This window comes from Ptychodera flava, chromosome 1 (genome assembly GCF_041260155.1).
Source record: "Ptychodera flava strain L36383 chromosome 1, AS_Pfla_20210202, whole genome shotgun sequence".
In the NCBI taxonomy this organism is placed as follows: domain Eukaryota; kingdom Metazoa; phylum Hemichordata; class Enteropneusta; family Ptychoderidae; genus Ptychodera; species Ptychodera flava.
This window is the reverse complement of record NC_091928.1, coordinates 58,791,715-58,812,265: the sequence shown is the minus strand read 5'-3', so window position 1 is coordinate 58,812,265 and position 20,551 is coordinate 58,791,715. Positions and strand designations below refer to the sequence as shown.

At 37.8% G+C, this 20,551-nt stretch overlaps 1 protein-coding gene across 1 annotated transcript in view; it reads right to left on the bottom strand.

The window, feature by feature from the left end:
• LOC139141993 (chromatin remodeling regulator CECR2-like) overlaps positions 1-19,043 on the bottom strand; it is a 39,687-nt gene extending 20,644 nt beyond the window's left edge. The window contains exons 1-2 of the mRNA XM_070711778.1: positions 18,758-19,043; positions 18,192-18,298 (exon numbers count right to left, since the gene is read on the bottom strand). Coding sequence (XP_070567879.1) covers positions 18,192-18,298; positions 18,758-18,886 — 236 coding nt within the window. The 5' untranslated portion in view covers positions 18,887-19,043. The remainder of the gene's footprint in view (positions 1-18,191; positions 18,299-18,757) is intronic.
• Between the last annotated feature and the right edge of the window lie 1,508 nt (positions 19,044-20,551).

Genomic DNA, 20,551 nt, shown 5'->3' with positions numbered 1-20,551 from the left:
GCTTTCATTGATTGACAAAAATGAGAGCCGGGGAACGAGTCAGTAAATATCGAACCATAAAGGGGAGATCGAGACTGCCATCCCCCATGATTAATCAACTGGGAACAAAATATATATTTCGATCAACAGACTTACACAACCAGAGACAGCATTTTATTCAGCTGTAAAATAAGTCACCACCTTTCCTATAATAACACCCCGTTTGCGTTTCGATCTACTCTGCTCTGTCCCCAATCGGTATGGCCGTCCGGGTTTCGCCTGCCGTACTGACTGATACATGGTTATTTCTTCACATATTTTTCATCGTTTGGCATAAAATACAGCATCTCTTCAGTGCAAGGCAAATCAACGTTTAGAAGGAAAGTCACAGGAGGTTAGGATATTATATACCGTAGGTGAAATTAGAATGGAATGTTGAAGATGAAAAGACTTTTATCAGTCGACAAAAATTGCCATAAACCGAGAATTGAGATTGTCTATATGATTTATTAATTGGGAACAAAAATATTCGATTGAGTCATTAAGTTTGTGTTTGATTCGTTTTAAAATGTGTTCCTACATTCTTATCTGATTGTTTGTGTTAATAAAAATGTTTGTTTCGCCTCGGATATTGTAGGGAAGTTTGGATTAGTGTGGACGGTAATGTTTTGTTTGTGTGAGGAAAGCTTATGGCGAGGCGAAACAAACATTTTTATTAACACAAACAATCGGATAAGAATGTAGGAACACAATTTAGAAACGAATAAAACACAAACTCGACACAAAAACATTTTGGATAGTTCGGTGGGGAGCCTCTTTCACATTCTTTACAGCCAGTACGACATCGTTCGTTTCAGCCATCTTGTTATGCAGTATGCTTGGCCATACACACCTTTTGAACTCGAGAAGGCGCATTAAGACGTCTTAAATATCAAAACAATGGCTTAATTTTGTGAGTATGGACACGAGCGGACCCAAACTATTAATCCCCTGTGTTTACAAATCACAAATAAAGTCGCTGAAACGTTTCAATTTTTGCCTGTATGAACGAAGTAAATGACTCACAATTTCTTGTACAAACAAACCAATTTCCACTATGTCATTATTGATTGATGCTAAATTTCTGATATCATCTACCGTTTAATTTATTCCACAGCAAAGATCTAATGTTAGATAATTGCTCATTTAGCTATCTCATTTCAGTCAAGTTCACCCTTCCAATATACTCACAGTTTGAAACAGTCCTTTTGTTTTCAACACTGAGAGTGGACCTGTGCAATTATCAATGGGTGTGACAGTGTATGAAATGTGTGTCATCTACTTCATACTACGGTACAACATCTGGCATGTTACTGTGTCACTACAATTAGATGTGTTTTCTATTTCATTGTGGGTTTCCAGTGAAATGTCACATGACTCATCAACTATTCATTTCCTGAGTCCATTCAAAGTGGGTGGATAGAAACATTGGCTGTGAGGAATTAATGTTATAATTTCAAACACATTATGACATTAAGAGCATATTTCACACCTATGGCAGGTAATCTATGGACACAAAAAACATTGTGTTTCTTAAGAAAGATCATCTGCAAAACATGTTGTTTTGAATGCTATTGTATTGTTAATGAGCTGACCCTTTTGGAGACACTGACAGAGTACAGTTATACCGCACTGTAAAGGCATGGTTCAGGCATCACATTGTATACAATGCAAGAACCGAGGTACATGAATATTCCACATTGATTAAGGGTAATTGGCATAGAATTTAAATACCGAAACAATGCTCATTAATGTAATCTGCATATTTGAATATCATTATACCTCGCATCTTGCACTAATAGTCACACTGTCTTGCCAGGAAATTCACTTATTAGATTACAATTTCAATGGAAAACAAAAGGCTATGACACCTTTGTAATCCTCTTACAGACTAGAACAAACTCGATCCCTGGGATCAAGTCCTCTACCCTTAAGTAAGAAGCATATTGCAATTCAGAAAATAATACAATCACAGGGTTATACTCTACAAATGTTGAGTTTGTGTGATCAGCATCACCATATTCATAATGCCATTTTGTGCTTTGAGAAGTTTATTAATGGCAAACTTTTTAATCCCTGGTTCTTGCATTAGTTGATACTTCACAGTATGTAAAGCGTTTGTCAACACTCTGTCAATCTTTTGTTTTCCACTGAAAATTTTATCAGCGAAATAAATTGTTCCCTTTAGAGATATCTGATGTCCTTATCTCAACCAAGTTCATATGTTACTACAAAGTCAAGTTGATTGAGTTAAGACTTGTGAGGCATAACATGTCTAGTAAGTTGTATTTTAACAAAGTTTTGAACACTTCTAAACTGAAAGATTCAGTTGTGTATGGATCTCCACAAACTTCAACCTAAACCAAAACTTATTGTGACTGTAGCCTGCAGGGACCAATACACGCAACTAGATCTTCCAGTCTGGAACATTTGAAGGCCAAGAGAAAACAAAGATACTGTAAATACGATTTTTACAGACTTGACCCAGTATGAATTACATGCAAAGTGTTGGGGGAAATACACGTAAGATTTGGCCTAATGTTACTATTTACTGACGTGGAAAAAGAGGAAGTGGCAGGCTAGACAGGACAAAGGATAAACTGTAGTTTGTACCTCCTGTACCATGGCATGATTTCTTCAAAGAAAATGATTCGAGGAAATAGTGTGATATTTATACGGTCTCTGAGCACAAATGCTTTGATGACCAAACAGAAACTGAACTAAAATGATGGATCCATCCAGTCAGGTAATTTTGGTTTGTACAGTAACAGGTCCAGAGAATAAATTCATACATTGTGTTCCAAGGGCAAACAGACTTTATTACCTTCTGTATTTGATAATTTGTTGATCAGGTCAGATATGTTATCTTCCAATATCATAATATTGTTTTTAATCATTTTCCCTTGGGCTGTGTTGAAAATAATGATCTCCATTAACACTAAAGATATCATTTGTGTCTTGGAATAGGCAAAGCATTATTGTAAGGGATGAATACTTGATTCAACAGATAGTTCAATCAACATTATCATCTCATCTATTCCATTAAAATAGTGAAATTAATGAAAAGTGTCAAGGTCTATTTCTCTAGAGCAGTTGATGCATTATTCATTGTGAGTGGTTGATGATATATCTATTCCAAGACATCATTAATTGAAGACATTATCAGTCCTAATAAAGGATTAACACAGGCGTGGCTTTCATTGTATTGGTTTGACTTCTTAATTAACAAAGATGGAACTTCAGAAGAATAAACTATGTGATCCCATCAGCTAGATATTATAAAGGAGTGTAATTTACATAAAAATGGGTGATTTGTTTAACCCTTTTCCTGCCAAGTCGGTGAAAATCCGCTTGAAATTCGGTGTAGCCAGAATCTAAGCACTGGTGACCGTTATTCTCCCAACCCGGTGGAAATCGGGCCCTTTTTGGGTACCCCCTTTCCTGCCAAGTCGACGGCACTACGTTTTGCTATCCCCTGTGTGTTTAGGGGTCATCCGAGGAGAGGTTTTCTGACAAGGAACGCCTTTTCCCCTCGAAATGGGTTCGCAGGGAGTCGATAGACAGGGAAAGGTGCAGAAACCTGTCCGCCAGTCCCCCACACCCGAGGGGGGCTGGTTTTTTTTTACCGCTTTTTAGCGGACTTGGCAGGATAGCATGGTGACGTTTTCTGGCGGAGTGGACGTACTTGGCTGCCTGGCACTATAGAGATTGCTGCCGAACTTGACCAACTCGGCAATGCTAATCTAGAAGGCTACTACTTGTAAATGACTTGGCAGATATGCCGATGGTGCGAGACGAAAGTCACTTATTCAGTTGTGCGTGACTGAAAATGAGAACGTATTTTTGACGGGACGGCTCCACTTGTTCCTCCGATGGAACGGATGTGAACGACTCGGAAATACCATTACAAACTGGTGTCCGACGTACTAAGCTGGGCTTCAGCTCTGCAAGTTCAAGCCAGGCAACGTCCTTCACCGCCTTGGCCGTGCCATTCAATGGACGTAGCTTTGGATTTTTTATTTATTCCATCGTCCGAAGTATTGGCTCTGGTTTGCAGGCAAACGTATCCTCTTGCCACGCATTGGTAACTACGTACGCTGTTTGCGTACAGAGAATTCATAAGGTCAATAAGGTCAATGTGTAGTCTGCTACGGGGATACCGCCTGCATTTAGCAGGGACTGCTTTTGTTATGCAAACCAGCTAGCAGTACAATATGGCTGCCAGGCATGTGGACACGTCGATGGCTAGAACAATGGAAGCATATTGCGTTGCACCCGTGCATCGCAAAAGTGAACTGAAGACTTGGGTGTAGTGATGGTTATCACTGGTTAGCTGCAGCCCAAGCCATGTCGGTACAAACCCGTACCTGACTGAGGACCACTCGATTAAGTCAGTAATGAACGGTAACACTCGTAAACCAACTCCCAACTGAGCTGGCTAAACTACGTGGAGCTGTGCTTCAATGGCTCAGCCATGTCGTTAATACAACGGCAAAAACGTAGTTTTTGTGCTACACTGCCAAGTCGTTGAAGGTACGTATTCAATTGACCCTACCCTGGGGAAACAGGACAGGTTTGCCGGTGCTGCTGCACCCCCAGCACGACCCTCAGGGTCTCTGACTAACAGACGAGTGAGGTGATGTTTGTGCCTAGCGGATGTGCGTAATACTGAAGGAGTTTATTTCCGAAAAAATAAACATGAAACGGCAATAAAATGACGCACTCCACGGGGCAAACAAAGCCGGTGACCTCAATTTTTTTCTGCAGCAACCCTTGAGCTCCTTCCCTGTCTACGGGCATGTAGAAATTATCGAAGTCTAACACGTATAAGTACAGCTAAAACAACCCTGAAAATGGGCGATTTCTGCCAAAATGCCTGGCAGGATAACATGCAGGAGAGCCAATCTTTTGCAGGCACATATTATGGGGCGGTTTTCTACTGACTTGGCAGGATAACGGACAAGGGCGCTCAGCAGGAAAAGGGTTAATGTGTTTCATGTTTTTGTTGGATCAATTACACTAGCAATGTTACTGAGGTTCCACCTTATTTAACTAGGTTTCCCTTAGTGCCTAAGCAACCAACTAAGAGACAAAAATGTTAACCAAGCTGTTTATGGTTTAGCTGATGGTGTTTATCAGTACTTTAAACACAGAAACGAAAGGAAAAGCCAATTTACATTACAATGCACATATTACATATTCTTTTATTGTAAATGTTTTTTGCATGGTTGTTAACATATGAATAGACGGCTGGAGAACTGCAGGGCACCTCTTAAAATCCCCCATGTAGAACCCCAGTGTATATATTTTCTAAATTTTGGCATGAAGGCCACCACCTGTTAATTAATCCTTTGCCTACAGGGCCTATCATTCACCATTCTGCCATTGTCAGTAAAAGTGATATTGAGCAAAAAATTTATTTTCCCCAACTCTGCTTGTCACTCATACAATGGAGTGTACAGTTCTATGCTGAAGTTTGCAACTTGGGTAATTTGTAAGATGAATCACACCAAGTGTGTTACAGGTTGGACTAGTAATGGCATCTTCACAGGTACAGGTATATAAACATGATTTGTAGGTGCACTGGCACAACGTTGGCCTGCACTGGCACAATGATGGCCTGCACTGACTTGGCACAATGATGGCCTGCACTGACTTGGCACAATGATGGCCTGCACTGACTTGGCACAATGATGGCCTGCACTGACTTGGCACCATGATGGCCTGCACTGACTTGGCACAATGATGGCCTGCACTGGCTTGGCACAATGATGGCCTGCACTGACTTGGCACCATGATGGCCTGCACTGACTTGGCACAAAACAATGATGGCCTGCACTGACTTGGCACCATGATGGCCTGCACTGACTTGGCAGAAATAAAGAAAATTCCTTGAATGAAATATCACCACTTGCTTTCACAAATTTCATGAAATAAATCAATAAAACTGTGAAAACTTTAACACAAGTTACCTATCTTGATTTGTCTTGGTAAACAAGAAACCGCCATTATTTAATCATTATATTAGAAAGGAAAATTTTCTAACTAAACTCAAAATGCAAACATGATCCATCAAGTAGTTTACATGGATTCAAAACTATCTCATGTTCATACTCAGACAGGAAATGGTGTGTAAATAAAATTTGGAGTGGTGATATTTCATTCAAGGAATTTTGTAAAGCTGGATACCTGAGTAACCAGCACAACACACCTGTGACCTTTCACACCATAACTGTTATTCAATGGCAGCCATTGTACAGCTACACAAATGCAAATTAGATGTCAGTTACACAAGATTAGCTGTCTCCTACTCTGGCAATACACTGTACATACATGTAGTCACCAAGCTGACAGGCTGACCTTGACACTGAGTCACCCTATTGATTGACTACCAAGTCAATAACATTATTTATCAACCCAGTGAAGTAAAGATCATAAAATTCTTTCACCACAATGCTACCCTCTTGCTAACTCTACATTGTAAGTCAATAATGGGGTTTCTGTTTTATCATGTAAAGCCTTTACAGTTAAAGATAGCTTGTACAATGTAGTTGCACTAGTGGACCATTCTCCACTATTCAACTTGAAACTTGAAGACATTTTGAAAAGTTTTGAAATTTTAGTGAAAATTTGACATTATGAGTCACTCATAAAACTGTTCTACATGTATCTGTATCTCTGCAAGATCACTATTTTTCCTGAATATTCTTTGTATTTCAAAGGAGGTGACAAACTGACCACCAGCCACAGGATGGACCACCATTTCAAGTCAAATACAACCAGGTACAACCAGGGTTTGAGTTTTGGCTCACTAACTGAGGCATCTTCAACTGAAGAGTTGTAAAATGGATCTTCTAATTCTACCAACTGCCATCCTTTTGGCAAAGCAGGAATTGATCTGAATCCCTTGGGTAAAACTGATTACAACAGTAACCAACATCACTGCACCTACCATGGGAAAGCTATTGTTTTTCATCCAGGTACAACATAGAAATCAATAAAAGATGTCCCATATCAAGTATTATCTGATAACCTTGTAAAAATTGTGACTTACAATGGTTTCACAGCATTTCACCAAGGTTTTCATATCCATACACAATACTGATATGGAAACAGATTCAGCATTCATTTCTCAAGAAAGTGAAGTTTTTAAATGATGAAAAACATTTTAAATATGTGCTTATCTTATGGCTCATGGATATGTGATTATAAATAATTTATGTTCACTACTTGTGAAATTAATGGTGAGTCCATTATCATACACTGCTGGAAAGTTTATTTATTAAGCCGCACTTTTCAATCCCAGGTTCTCGCATTAGTAGAGTTCTCCTCCCAGTCAATTACTTGGCCAGTACGACGTTTGATTTCTATAACATTGATTACACAAACTGATCTCAACCTTTTGTCACATTTTGCTAATCCTGCAAACAGAATTTATGCAAGCTTTTGATTGACAGTCAAATCGCCAACGGTCATTGATTCCCCACCACAAACGCTCGAATTTCCTAAAAAATTGTCTTCCAGTCGCTTTAGACTTTGAATATAACCACAGAGTTCGATTGGCAGCAACTTCGCGCTGACCGCTTGGCAGTCTGTCTGTATTTTTGCAGCCAGGGAAAACTAAAAAGTGATATTTTCTGGAGCTTGTGCCTGCGTGTTGCCTGTTTGGTGTCCACTTACACAATGAACGCGGCCATAGCTTGCGTCCTTTTAAAGGGAGGCTCCGCCTTTAATGTTCACAATGTTTGCTACAAATTACTTGAAGCCTGAAATTAACAGGATGAAAGACTGTGATATCAGTTACTGTCACCATTGCTTCAAATTGTACATGGATAACACCAATATTTGAATTGAAACAGTTTTCATGATATGATACGGTACTTGTGTCAGCAATGTTCAATGGGCAATTCAGATTTGGAACTGGGCAAAGTTTCAAATGCTCAAAGTAGATAATACAGTCAATATAATGCTGAATTGATAAAACTTTGCCTCAGACCAGGCAAGGGCTCTGACTACAACACCTGCTGAACTCAATACATGCACACAACAGACAAATTTTCAATTTTGGTTGAAAACTGACGATGCTGTGCAATTCTTAAATGTTAATTTAGTGACAAAGATTTAACCAGCATTAGTTATACACTATTATTTCCTGATTTTTTATCTGAGAAGGATCTATAACAGAAGTGTGACTTCATATTTAAAAAGTCGCATAATCATATATTTAGAAGGCACTGTGGACCAGTGGTTAGGGTATCTGACATCTACCAGTGAGTTTGAGAACCAGTAGGTCCAGAGAAACAAACTCAGAGGAGTTTGAGACTCCAGTACAGTGTTGTGCTCCTGAGTGAGGCACTTTAACTCCTCATTGCTCCACTGGGCAGTGGGTTATGGGTACCTCATCTTGCAAATAGGCCTTTGCCTGTTTGTTGATGGATTGAATTTAAATACATGTAAATACAATGTCAGAACTGAAATATACTGTATGTCTTCTCAACTACTGTGACCATTATATTGATGCTATGGAAGGCAGAATGTAGCGTGGTCTTCCTCACACTCATGGCTCCATCACCTCATTGGTTGGATACATAGTGTTTCCCTTGCCTGTTCTGATTGTTTCAAGACTTGTATAGCTCAGCCAGCAAAGCTTGCATAGCCAGTCAGCAACACATGGCTGGGAAGATGAATGTTGAGGACTTGTGTACAGGTCAGAGATAATACAATAGAAGCCGCATAGCAAAATATGGGAGAACCCAACATGTACATACTTCTATATGTGTCCATGTATTGCTAACAGTGACAACCAAGTGAACTGCACATAATACAGTCATACACAGGGAACCCCTCTCTTATCCATGATTTGTAATCCTTTGCAGCAGTACTACTTGCTTTTTCTAGAATTTTGTAGAATATACATTTTATAAATATTAATAAGCATTCAAAAGAATCTCCCTTGAAAGATGGCTAGTTTGTTTCACAAGATAAACTGCTCAAAACACAAACCAGTGTTTCACAAACACAGATTCACTGTTTGAAATCAAAGTGTGCAATGTATCTGGAACGAATCGTATTGATATTGTTTCCATTAATGGATTTCATTACCCAGAAGTCAAATGTATTACTGGGTACTGTTCATGAGTGTTTTAACTATTATGATATGAGAGAGGATCTGTCCACAGCCCATTAATGCACAATTGTGTATAGAAATTCACACAGCACATTTTATTTCCCTTCCATTTGTCATTGTTGCTATTCCAAGATTCACAGTATGTATGTCAGTAAAACAAATAATTGAAACAACCTAATTTGATATTTGGACACTGCTTTCATAAAATTCTCATTGAGTATACAATTTGAATTTCCATATTGCTTGCTATAAAGGTAGCCATATGGTTCTATAGGATGCTTGAATGCATGATACGAGGGCTTTTTTATTCCTCAGTAAAAGCGAACACAATCTCTGTATTGCGATGAATCAAAAACAAACATTTGCAGTAGTTGTGTGTGTAATGTAGGTATGATTTCTTTTCATGTGTCACAACGTTTTTGCAAAGACTTGAAAACTGAACACTAAAAGATCATTGCATGGATGTAGCAGTATGAAACAGTTGAAAAAATTTTCTTCCGTAATAGCACAGTGACATTACTGTAACCAAGAATTACATGTAGATCAGTTTGTGAGGTTGTACCATCAAGTACCAATGGGAGATGAGCTAGATCATATGCAACAAGGCATATATACCATTGATGACGTCATCTTTATTATTGATACATGAATTTTAGCACTTAAGAAAACATATCAATGCTGGGATCTAGGATATCATTAATCACATAGTCAATTGTCCACACTTCTTCTCAGGTGACTCCTACATGTATTAGAGCAAGGATGGTCTATTGTTATTTAAATAACCCTTTGGTTAATCTGTATGTATTATGTTACATTTTAGACAAAATAACAATTGATGCATCAATTATGAGACTGGTACAATTTCTAAGAAGTGTCAAAACAACAAACTGGAAAAATTCACAAAATGACCTTTGTATTCTGTTGATCTATATGAGTTTGAAGACTCTTACATGACTTTTGTTTGCAACAAATACAGTTACATGTATATTCAAAGCATTACATATACTTCTTGTGTATTTTGTTTTAAACCAGAGTTATACAAACCCATAGATGCTCAGTCTACAGAACATTAGCTAAACAGGTGTGGGACCTTGGTAATATTCCTAATAGAGTTTCAATGACACAGTGAGACCTTGGTTAAATTGACTGTAGATCCCTCTAAGCATTGCTGAATGTACAACATCTCATCACCCTAAACAAACACATTGCCTAAGCCGTGGATAATTAAAACACGCACACAGTAAACGCAACTTCTGTGTTTAGGGGGGAGGGGGTTTGGCTGTATTTCGATTACCGTGCGCAAAAATCGCACTACAAGTTTTCCTATCGCAACATCTCGCTACACGTTTTTTTGTATCGCAAAATATCGCTATATTGTTTGGCGTGTACCAAGCCAGTACGGCACCGGCGCTACACCAGCATTCTTCTGACATACTTGTGAATCAGTGCACGAGTAAAATAACGTAACAATCATTTTGGATACATAGTTTCATTTTATTCTATTGGTTGCGTCATTGTTGAGTTGGCGCTGAACAGAGATTGATTTTAGAGGGGGTATGGGGGGGACAGCCGGTAGAGTATGTGTGATTTCATAGCGACGTAATTACCGATTGTTGGATGTAGATACAGAATGAGGCTTGGTTGAATTTTCGCACTTCCAAACTTTTGTTTAAGGGAGGGCGGTTGAGGCCAAACGCACTTAGTTTCGTTTACCGTGCGCATGTTTTAATTATCCACGGCCCCTAAGCCATGCACAACTGATAATTGTCATCTTGCTGGTTATACACTGAATAGTACAGCAAAGTAGTACACTGGTTGAGTTAAGACATCAAAACACAATAGCACAATTCACATGTATTTCTTTCATACACTTCTGTGTAAAGCAGCTGTGGTCTTTGGTCTAAAGTGCAGTATGGACCTGTTTGGCTAGGTCAACTCTTCAACATTGAGTTCAGGGAGCAATGTTCAATCCCTGGTTCTCCCATTTAGTGGTGCTTGACATTGACTGTTTTGTTTATGTTATTTAAATTTATTTGTTCTGCTTTGAAATTTGTGTACAGTTAGACAATTCAATCAGAGATAAAGTTGGTAAAAAGCTTCCCTTTATCCCTTTACCTAAAAGTTCATATTTCACCATCAGGTCAAGTTGGTTAAACCTAGTGAAGCAAAACATGTCCCATATGGTGAATTTTAACCAAATCTGGAAGATTTGAAGGTCCCTGAAGACAGAGATACTGTAAACATGATTTTTACAGACTAAAGCTACTGTACATGTATAACATACCAAGCCAAATGGGTGAAAATACAAATGGTTTTGGCTCAATACCGCTTTTTACTGACTTTGGCAGATGGGAAAGTGATACATGTACTGTCTAATAGGTAAGGGTTCGCGGTAGAGGTCGCCACAGTCGCAAAATGCGACTAAAACTCGTTTGTGGCGAACAAAAACTCATCGGCAATCGCCACGATCTCAAAAGCGTGGCGACAGCTGATTTCTATAGTCGAAATTGATAAAACTAAACTGTCCAAATCTTAATGCTTTTCCACTGATATAAGACAACATAAAAAAATCTTTAGTTAAGCACTTACTGGAAATTGTAAAGGAAGACAAAATACAGAAAACAGTTACAATTACATTCTCGCGATCTCGATCTCCATGAACTGGCATTCCGATCACGTTGATACTAAGATAGACAACCATAGCCAAAAGCAGCAAAACTCAGTGACGATTCCGAGCTTTATTGACACAGTATTTCATATCGCAGTATCAAATCAAACTGATTACACAATCCCTAGATCAGCGACATTTAGTGAAATTTCCACATTAATCATAACTTGAAAAAAGTAAACGTGAAACAAAGACGTCGTGTATGCTGTCGATCAACAGCATAGTATGAACCGCGTTAACCGTAAACTAACTGGCATGGCATGTGCATTGACTGCACAAAAAAGCAAGTCGACATTGCAATATCAAACGGTCTACATCTTGTGAAAACAATGACAGAGCAGTGAAAGTTGTAATAGTCACCAGTAAAAACTCTTCTTTGATGAAAGGATAATAGCGTCAAACAAATGAAATTGCATATTTAGAGAAGGAAAACCAACGTCGCATGGTGGCCTTGAGTGACAATAGTGCTGTTCACGGTTACAGGTGTGTTACTAAATATAGCTGTACGCGCGCGACATCGGACACGCAGCTTGAAATGCGGACAAATTTTATCAATGTTGCATACATGGCTGTTTTGGCAGCTTGTACTCTGAGTTGTGAATATGTTTTTTAGTATTCACTGTTACACTAGCAGTCGCCCACTGAGATGTATTTTCGTCGTTCTTGCATGCGTAATTTTCAAAAGCGTAATCTAAAAATGCGGACAAATATTTATTTTTGCATATTAATGAGAGAGAACAGTGACGTAAACTGTGAACAGCCCTATAACAATGGCGGATGTGCGGAGTGGGACTATTCTATTTAGGTAACGGGGGTACGGAGGGACACAGATTCATGAAGGTACTGGCAAAACGTGCCATTTTCCTAACGATGCTGTCGCGGGAACTTCAATGTCTCATTGTTGTAACACCTTTTAATAGTTTTTCTGATCGGAAAAGTAATTTTACTAACTGTAATGATCTATTATACGCGCATCACCTTCTTTATCGGGGTTTAAGTAGGGTAGGCATGTAAAGTAAAGTGAAGTAAGCCTTTATTGAAATCCTATCCCAATTGGGGATCTTGATCATAAAGTACAATACAGGTTTTGCAAAATCAACAACAAAAGAGTATATATAGATGAGGATGTAACATGTTCATCAATATTTTACTCTTTTTCATTTTATTTTGGTCTGAGTTCGAACAATTTTCCCAAATCACATAATGATGATTTGATTGTTCTTGAAAAATGTTTATAAGGTCTTGTGTGTCTCTGAATGTGTTTTTACAAATGTTTAGTTTACTTAAAGATCATGTCTACTGTCTGTGTAGCCTTTGCAGTGAAAAAAGAAATGTATAGTCTCATGTATCTCATATATATATATATATATATATATATATATATATATATATATATATATATATATATATATATATATATATGTGTGTGTGTATGCATTTATGAATGTATTACATCAAAAACTTGAAGGACTGAAGCATATTTCTTGCAGCATTTAGTATGTGTGGCTAATGAAAGTTGCGTGTGGCTAATAAAATGAGGACCAAATTAGCCACACTGAGTAAGTGTGGCTACTAACTTGAAAATCCTACCGCTAACCCTGTAGGTAAAGGGTTCAAGACCTAAACAAAGAGGTCCATCTTGGTAAAGTGTGTCAGATAGACAAAGTGAATACATTGATGCTGGCAACAACTTACATACAGATACCTTTTGTATGTATGGTAGCAAATAATACTACTACCATACTGTCTGACCTATGCTATTGATTACCTTGAATTTAAATAAATTCACATCTGTTCAATCTATGACATCATAAATTATACTATTTCACTTTTCCTCTACTGGTAAAACTTACAGTTAACTATTAAGCATACATATATCCAATTACCCTGCTGGTCTGACTACTTGATCACATGCTATTGATTACACAGGTTCTGACCTGTACCTACAACTTGAAAAAAAAAAGATTTTGATTTAGATGTCATTGCAGAACTTATCCATCTTAGCGAAGAATAGTACACAAAACAATAAACTATTCTGTTGTGATGTGGGCTACGTACACATACAAATGGTTTGATCTTTCTACTGTTGCAGACAAAAGTAACGGACAGATTTGAAGCAACTGATCTGAAACAAATGAGTCATGACTCAAGGGTGAATGTACCAGAGAATTAGTCAGCCTTGGGTGAGACCTATCATTTTCTAAATGTTTCCGTCTCTGCAAATAAAATGATGAAGATAGTAAACAAAGTGTTCTATGTTAAACCATTATGTATCAAACTGATGCCCCACTTTTAATTAATGCAGGAAGCATTCAACAGTTTACTGCTAGTGTGTCTGTTGTACTCCACCACTGTATCAGACTCATAAGGATATTAGACAAGTCATGTGATGCAAGTTTTAATAATATTCCAGTCAGTGACAAGGAAAGCCAGAATTGAAAGCAATTGCTGGTCTGCAATGAAAATGAAAAGTGATGTGTCATTCAGAAAGCGGACCAGTATGATCACTGATTGGACGTCCACATAAACTGCCGTGTATGCGGTACATTCATCATTTTGTCACCTGACATACATCTACATCATCTTGCAATGAACTACTTTCACAGTATACATGTACACATGTTCTCAGCAATCAACAGGACAATGTTTTGTACTGGACTGTATTTGTACAGCACTGTTGCCATTTCTCATGAGTGATGTTACAAACAGCAAATATTAGACTTAGATGACTCAAAAAAGGCAGACATTATCTCTCCGAGATTCATTGTATCAGTTCAATGTGTGAGTTGCAATTCACTTGCCATAATGGAGTGATGGCACTGATCATTCATACCTTACAATACACATGCACATCAAGCAGTATTTGGTGCTACTATTACTAATTCATGTATTCAGAGTGAAGAAATGGTTTTCTACAAACATTGTTATTGTATCATCATCTGATCCTTACATGCAACTTGCATGTGTCCTAAGCGTTGATGTTTGCAAACTGGACAAGATTGACACTGTACTGTGACATAATATCATTTAATGATTTTCAAGATTTGTTGTTTTTGATGTTAGCAGCTTTCATAGGTCATTCATGATGCATTTCAAAGTATACATCACTTTACTATGGTGCAAGTTTAGATGCACACATTCATATTGGAAAATTAGATTACATGTACACGTAAACATAAATACATTGAAATAAAGTAAATTAAACATAAATACACTGGAATAAAGTACTGCAGAAGTAACAAATTAAACCAATTAAACTTTATGGTATCCCAAACACTGATGTTGCCATAGTAACCAACAGTATGAATATGGTTGTAAGCCCATTTCATAGGAGAGTGCTTTCACAGTGGTTGTTTCATAAAAACTAGGTCAATGAGAGAGTTCAATACATAAATATGTATGTAGGTCATGGTGAACGTTTCCCATGGGGTGCAAAACAGCACAGCAACTGATGAATTATTGATAGATCATTTAAGAATACTGAAACTGAGTATTGTATGTCATCATAAATGATGCATTTTACTTTTGAAGATAGTAAGAAATTTTCAAGAATAGACTTACCATATCTGATCAACCAAACATTTGAAACAAGATTGTTTATGCCAAGCATGAATGCCAGGTTTGTAGCACCAACAATGTGAGGTTACGATGAGCGTAACTACATAGACCATGTATAGAATGCAATGTGTTTACAAGTTGACAACACATCAACTTGGAATGTCCAATTCTACAATAATTTCTTAATTTTCAATATTGAAATCAATTTTTCAATCAAAAGTTAATTTTGTACTATTTTCACATTATGTTTTTTTTCAGTCTTATTCTTGCATCAACAGCTACATAGGGAGTAATATACCAAAGTGTTTATCAAAAGGAAATTACTGCCAAAGTTCATACAGCATGTGTACTGTATATTGTCACTACCAGTACATGTCTCATCACCACCATTATATTTGGTACAACTTCACTGTTTTCCACAGTAAAGTTGGAAAATGACAGGGTAAGAGGATTGACTGAGCACTATGCCCTCTATGCCATTTTGCATCAGGAGAGTCACTTTGATTTCAGAAAAAGTAAGTATCTGATGTATTGATAGCATAGCTGACTTCAGAAATTCTCAAGAAATCCTAAAATTGACTCAAAGAGTTTAAAGCTACTCTGCTGCCTCTGACAATGACAAAGGGAAAATGCTGAGTTACATTTTTGGAAACTATGTGTCATGCACAAACTGACAAGATGTAAAGGATATAAAACAGGAACTTCACAAATTTCTGTCTATACAGAACTACTGGGATGTTTGTGAGTAAATCCTTTGTGTCCATGATCAGTAGTTCCTTCCATTTCTAAAAATAATTAGCTTATACTTTGTTTCAGTTTTTCACCTTGACAAATGTAGCTTTCACTTAACCTATGAACTACATGTACAGGCATCAATATTTCATGATCAGATAAGTTGTACTGTTTGATGTATTGCTTTTATAAACATCCACTGCCTTTCATGGATATTTGGTTTGTTAATCATACATTTATTAATTCCTACTTTATGACTAATAATTCATGTCTAATTTATTGCTTAAATTTGTAACACCTGAACCAAATATGAGCACAGTGAAATGCAATAAGGGGTTTGCAGGCTCAACTTTATCCTTTGATACTTGAAATGCGTTTTTGGGAAAAGATAAATGCTGATTTCTTTTACGTTGTAACTTTACAAAACCACAGTGATTCACACTTACAATTTCAAAAACCAAGTCACTATGATGAACAAAATTCAAGAAGCCTTACACTTTGAGAACTGACTTACAACAACAGTGGCTGCCAACAACACAGATGAAAGCGGACAAAAGAACAAAACAGACTGAAAGAGCTAGTACAAGATCTACTTGCAATGTCACACACACACAAACACAGTAAGTGAAAAATCTTTCACACTATTCTACGTTTTCTGGTGTTACGGATTTCAGAAATAGCAGTTTACCAGGCGTCTTTAAAAATTTGATTGAAGTGACCTTGCTCAAAGTGGCTTGTCCTTTGATAGCGCTAACTTACTTATCATTCCTATTGTATGCCTGAGGTTTTGAAAAATTAGGCATTTAGTACTATTAGCATTCAAAATAGTGGGTAATCCCCTAAACTTTACTTGATTGATACCTGTTTATTGCTTCAGGCAATACAGAATTGGTGTGTGCGTGGTGTGTGTGTGCAGACGGTGGGGGAGGAGGTGTAAATACATGACTGATTAAAAAATTATTCACTTTTTTCTACAATGTTGCAGAGCACACTTGAAGCTATTTAATCTATTCCTTAGGGCCATTCATATACTACATAATGGAATATACTGTACAGTCACTTGCTATAATGATTGCAATGATACAAAAATTCAGGCTGTAACAAATTTGTCATTTAGTTTAATTGCAATTATGAGTGCAGTTTGCTCAGTGAAATGTTAAAATGGTCCATAACCCAAAATGAGCTCATAAAACCCTTCTCTGTGGTTTCCTTGAAATGGTCTTGAGTTCATGGAATTAAAATTTGAAAACTAATGGTAAGTATAAAGGGAATTAGTGTACACTATTTCAGCACAGTGCTGTGTGGGAAGTATTAGCCTATAATTTATTCCAAATTAGCAATTTTGATGAAAAGCATGGCATCCCACTCTATAATAGAACAATTTCACTGAAAACTTAACAATCACTTCAAAATTATTTTTCTCCTTTCACTTGCGATCTGGAAGATTTCTTCCTTCCTGAGTCGGTATGCTGTACAGCTAGCGTACACTGACGCTTTTCTTTTCTTGACGGGTAAAATTTAAAAGTTGAAGACCAGCGCTGGTGCGCTTTCTATGCAGCTTACAAAAACGAAGGCCACCCCTAACAATAGAAGTGCTTAAAACGCACAGTACACTTTGTGTTTAAGCTGACACTAGATTGACCCCTACTGTAATTATTTACAATAAATTTAATTCTTACAAGGAACTGTATCATAACCTTTGCACTTGATAGTCAAACAATGCCTGTTTGGTTGAGATGGACCACAGACACGCGTTCAAGCAATTGCAACTGTGGCTAACATGTCGATGATCATTGCATTGTTGTTTGTGTGTGTGTGTGAGCCGAAGCCATTCCCCAAACAACCTTGGAAAACAGCGCGGCCCTTATGTTCACGTAGCTACGATTCCATGCAATGTTTTGTCACCAGTGAGTGGGAGAAGTTGACAGTTAAGGAAGTGAGCATACGATTGAGTTTCATACAGACGGAATTCATCCTCCGCTAGAGGGATTTACCCAAGAATGGAGGAGTCATTTTTCAGTCATGATCGCTGTGTGTGTGTTAAACTACCAGAACACACACGTCCTAACACGAGTGTTTTCAACTTACGTGATGTCGCGTCGCTGGTAACAACCACGTAAAAGCCGCACTATTAGATCCACCAAAAAGGGACTAGTCTCTTCCTCGCTATCAGTGACAAATGCTTCTTCCAATTCCTGAGCAGCGAGAAGAAGAACTTGTTAAAATAAGCCACAAATAAACAGAAAACATCCACCCAAGGCGAACGTAAACAATAGACCTTGGAGAAACTAATGAAATTCAAGGGCGGAAAGATCGCCATTTAAAAGGACAAACTCGACTAAATTCGAAACTACCGCACAGCTACTTTCAATCGGCCTTAAATACCTCATCTAACTTAATGTTAGGACGACAAAAATACTGCCAAGTCGGTCACAGTGGAAAGGAAATCACAAAACATGGGCTTACATTTACTCTGAAATGACCACCAAAAACATCATTTATTCACTGTTTGCTATCAACTTTGGGCACTTTGCCTTCCGTCCCGTGTACAAAATTTTCACTTCCTGTGCGAGACAACACTTAACATGACCGTTAATTTGTTCAGAGCCACTTTAGTTTTGTCAAAGTTCATGAGTAATTGAGTCAAAACTAACCTCTATTTCGAAATCGGACAGGTTGAAAGCCGCCCGGAACAAGGAGCAAAAATGTGCGATCGCTGGCACTTCCCACCAACTGCGAATTTCTGTCATATCATTTGAACATTTCTTGCTGTCCTCGGCCATTGTTTCCCCTTCAGATCCATTTTGACTACAGAAGTAATATTAAGCTGCTAGAGTCCCTCACAGATCACTAAAATCCGTCTCGTTTGCCGTTCATTTTAGTTCTTTGAGTTGACCTTGCAACACAGCATTAGACAGATGGCACTTCTTTCCAAACGATAGCAAACTCGGAAACACCCGAATACAGCCGAAACTTCCCGAGGACGCCTTGGCCTCGTTCCAGAATAATAATATTGTACGTGGGTTCATTGACCAAGTGTACTATGACATCAGCGGAACAACACAGACAACAGCTATGCTTTACATACGGGTACAATTTCAAGATAATTTTGAACAACTTTATTCTCGGATGAGCCAATTCATTTGTAAGATTTTACTAAAAATTACCCATATTTCTCTGAATCACATGGCAAGGTAATATCCCAGGAAAGGCGCGGGTGGGGGCTAAAAATACTGTGGCGAGGTTATGAAGCTTGGAGTGTGATAATCCGGGATGTATTACTAACTGTTCAGATGACCAGACAGCGTTAAGGCATCCATCAAATCGAAAACCGTTGTCATTCTAAAACGATATGTGTTTGTCTTCGTTTCTATCTTGTATTAGCACAAGTTACCGTAATTTTACAGATTTCATGTTCAGACATTAGTTTTATATTAAAGGATTGCTACAAAAGTTGGAAGACGTACATAAAATCTCAAGATCCGTTTCGCAAAACAGTAAGCCCCTTATCTTAAATGACGGCTTTTCGAGGTTCTTTCAAGTAAAGACTATGTGAATGCGATCGCTGAAATTTGATAATATGTCGAATGTCTCAATCGTGTAAGAATTAGGAACTTGAGGATTTCTCGACCGAATTTATATGAAATGATGTCATTATTTGTATAACTTCTTTCGTAAAATATTTCAGTCCAATTTATCTGACTGCAAAGCTAGTTGTTATATTTTATCGGAAAATAGGAATTGAAACAAATGAAGGGCCTAGTGGTCATGACTTACGGGTTTACTGGACAACTAAAGATAAAATAAAATTTCTGCAATTTTAGTTCTCAAGATGTGTTTCAGGATGAAAAAACCAAGCCTAATCAGTTGAGAGTAAAATTATTCTTCTCTAAATGACAGGAGATATTCATTGCGATTCAGCTGGTGGAATCTTTATCGTATATCCCTTGAAACTTTAGGGTCTGGAATTATTTGATAGAATGAAGGAATGAATTTCAAAATAATCTCTAACATTTTCGTTAATATGCAACTTGTCCTCTCCATATTTCACTGCGAATGTGAGGTTTTTAGTTAGTTTATTTTCATTAAGATGTATCTTAGTCTGGGAAGTGTGAAGACTAGACTCCCTAACACTCACCAGGCAATGATTTCAAGAGGTTTTTTTTCCCTGCAACATGATCTATTCTTTTCTTACACAACGACTCTTAAGCTTTGAATGCACTTTCAAGGGGAACACATACTATTTTATGTTTTGCTAATGATCACGAATGAACAAATGAGTTGCAGACACTCAGCTAGCAGATCTACGGACACCGGCAGATCAATACCAAATGTAACTCACCAGTCGATATTTCCCATTTACCTTATGAGGTCCCAAGGAGGTACGCCAAAATAGGGGGAGGGGTTACTCCAAATATTTTCATTCTGGTGTACGCCGCCCAAGACGA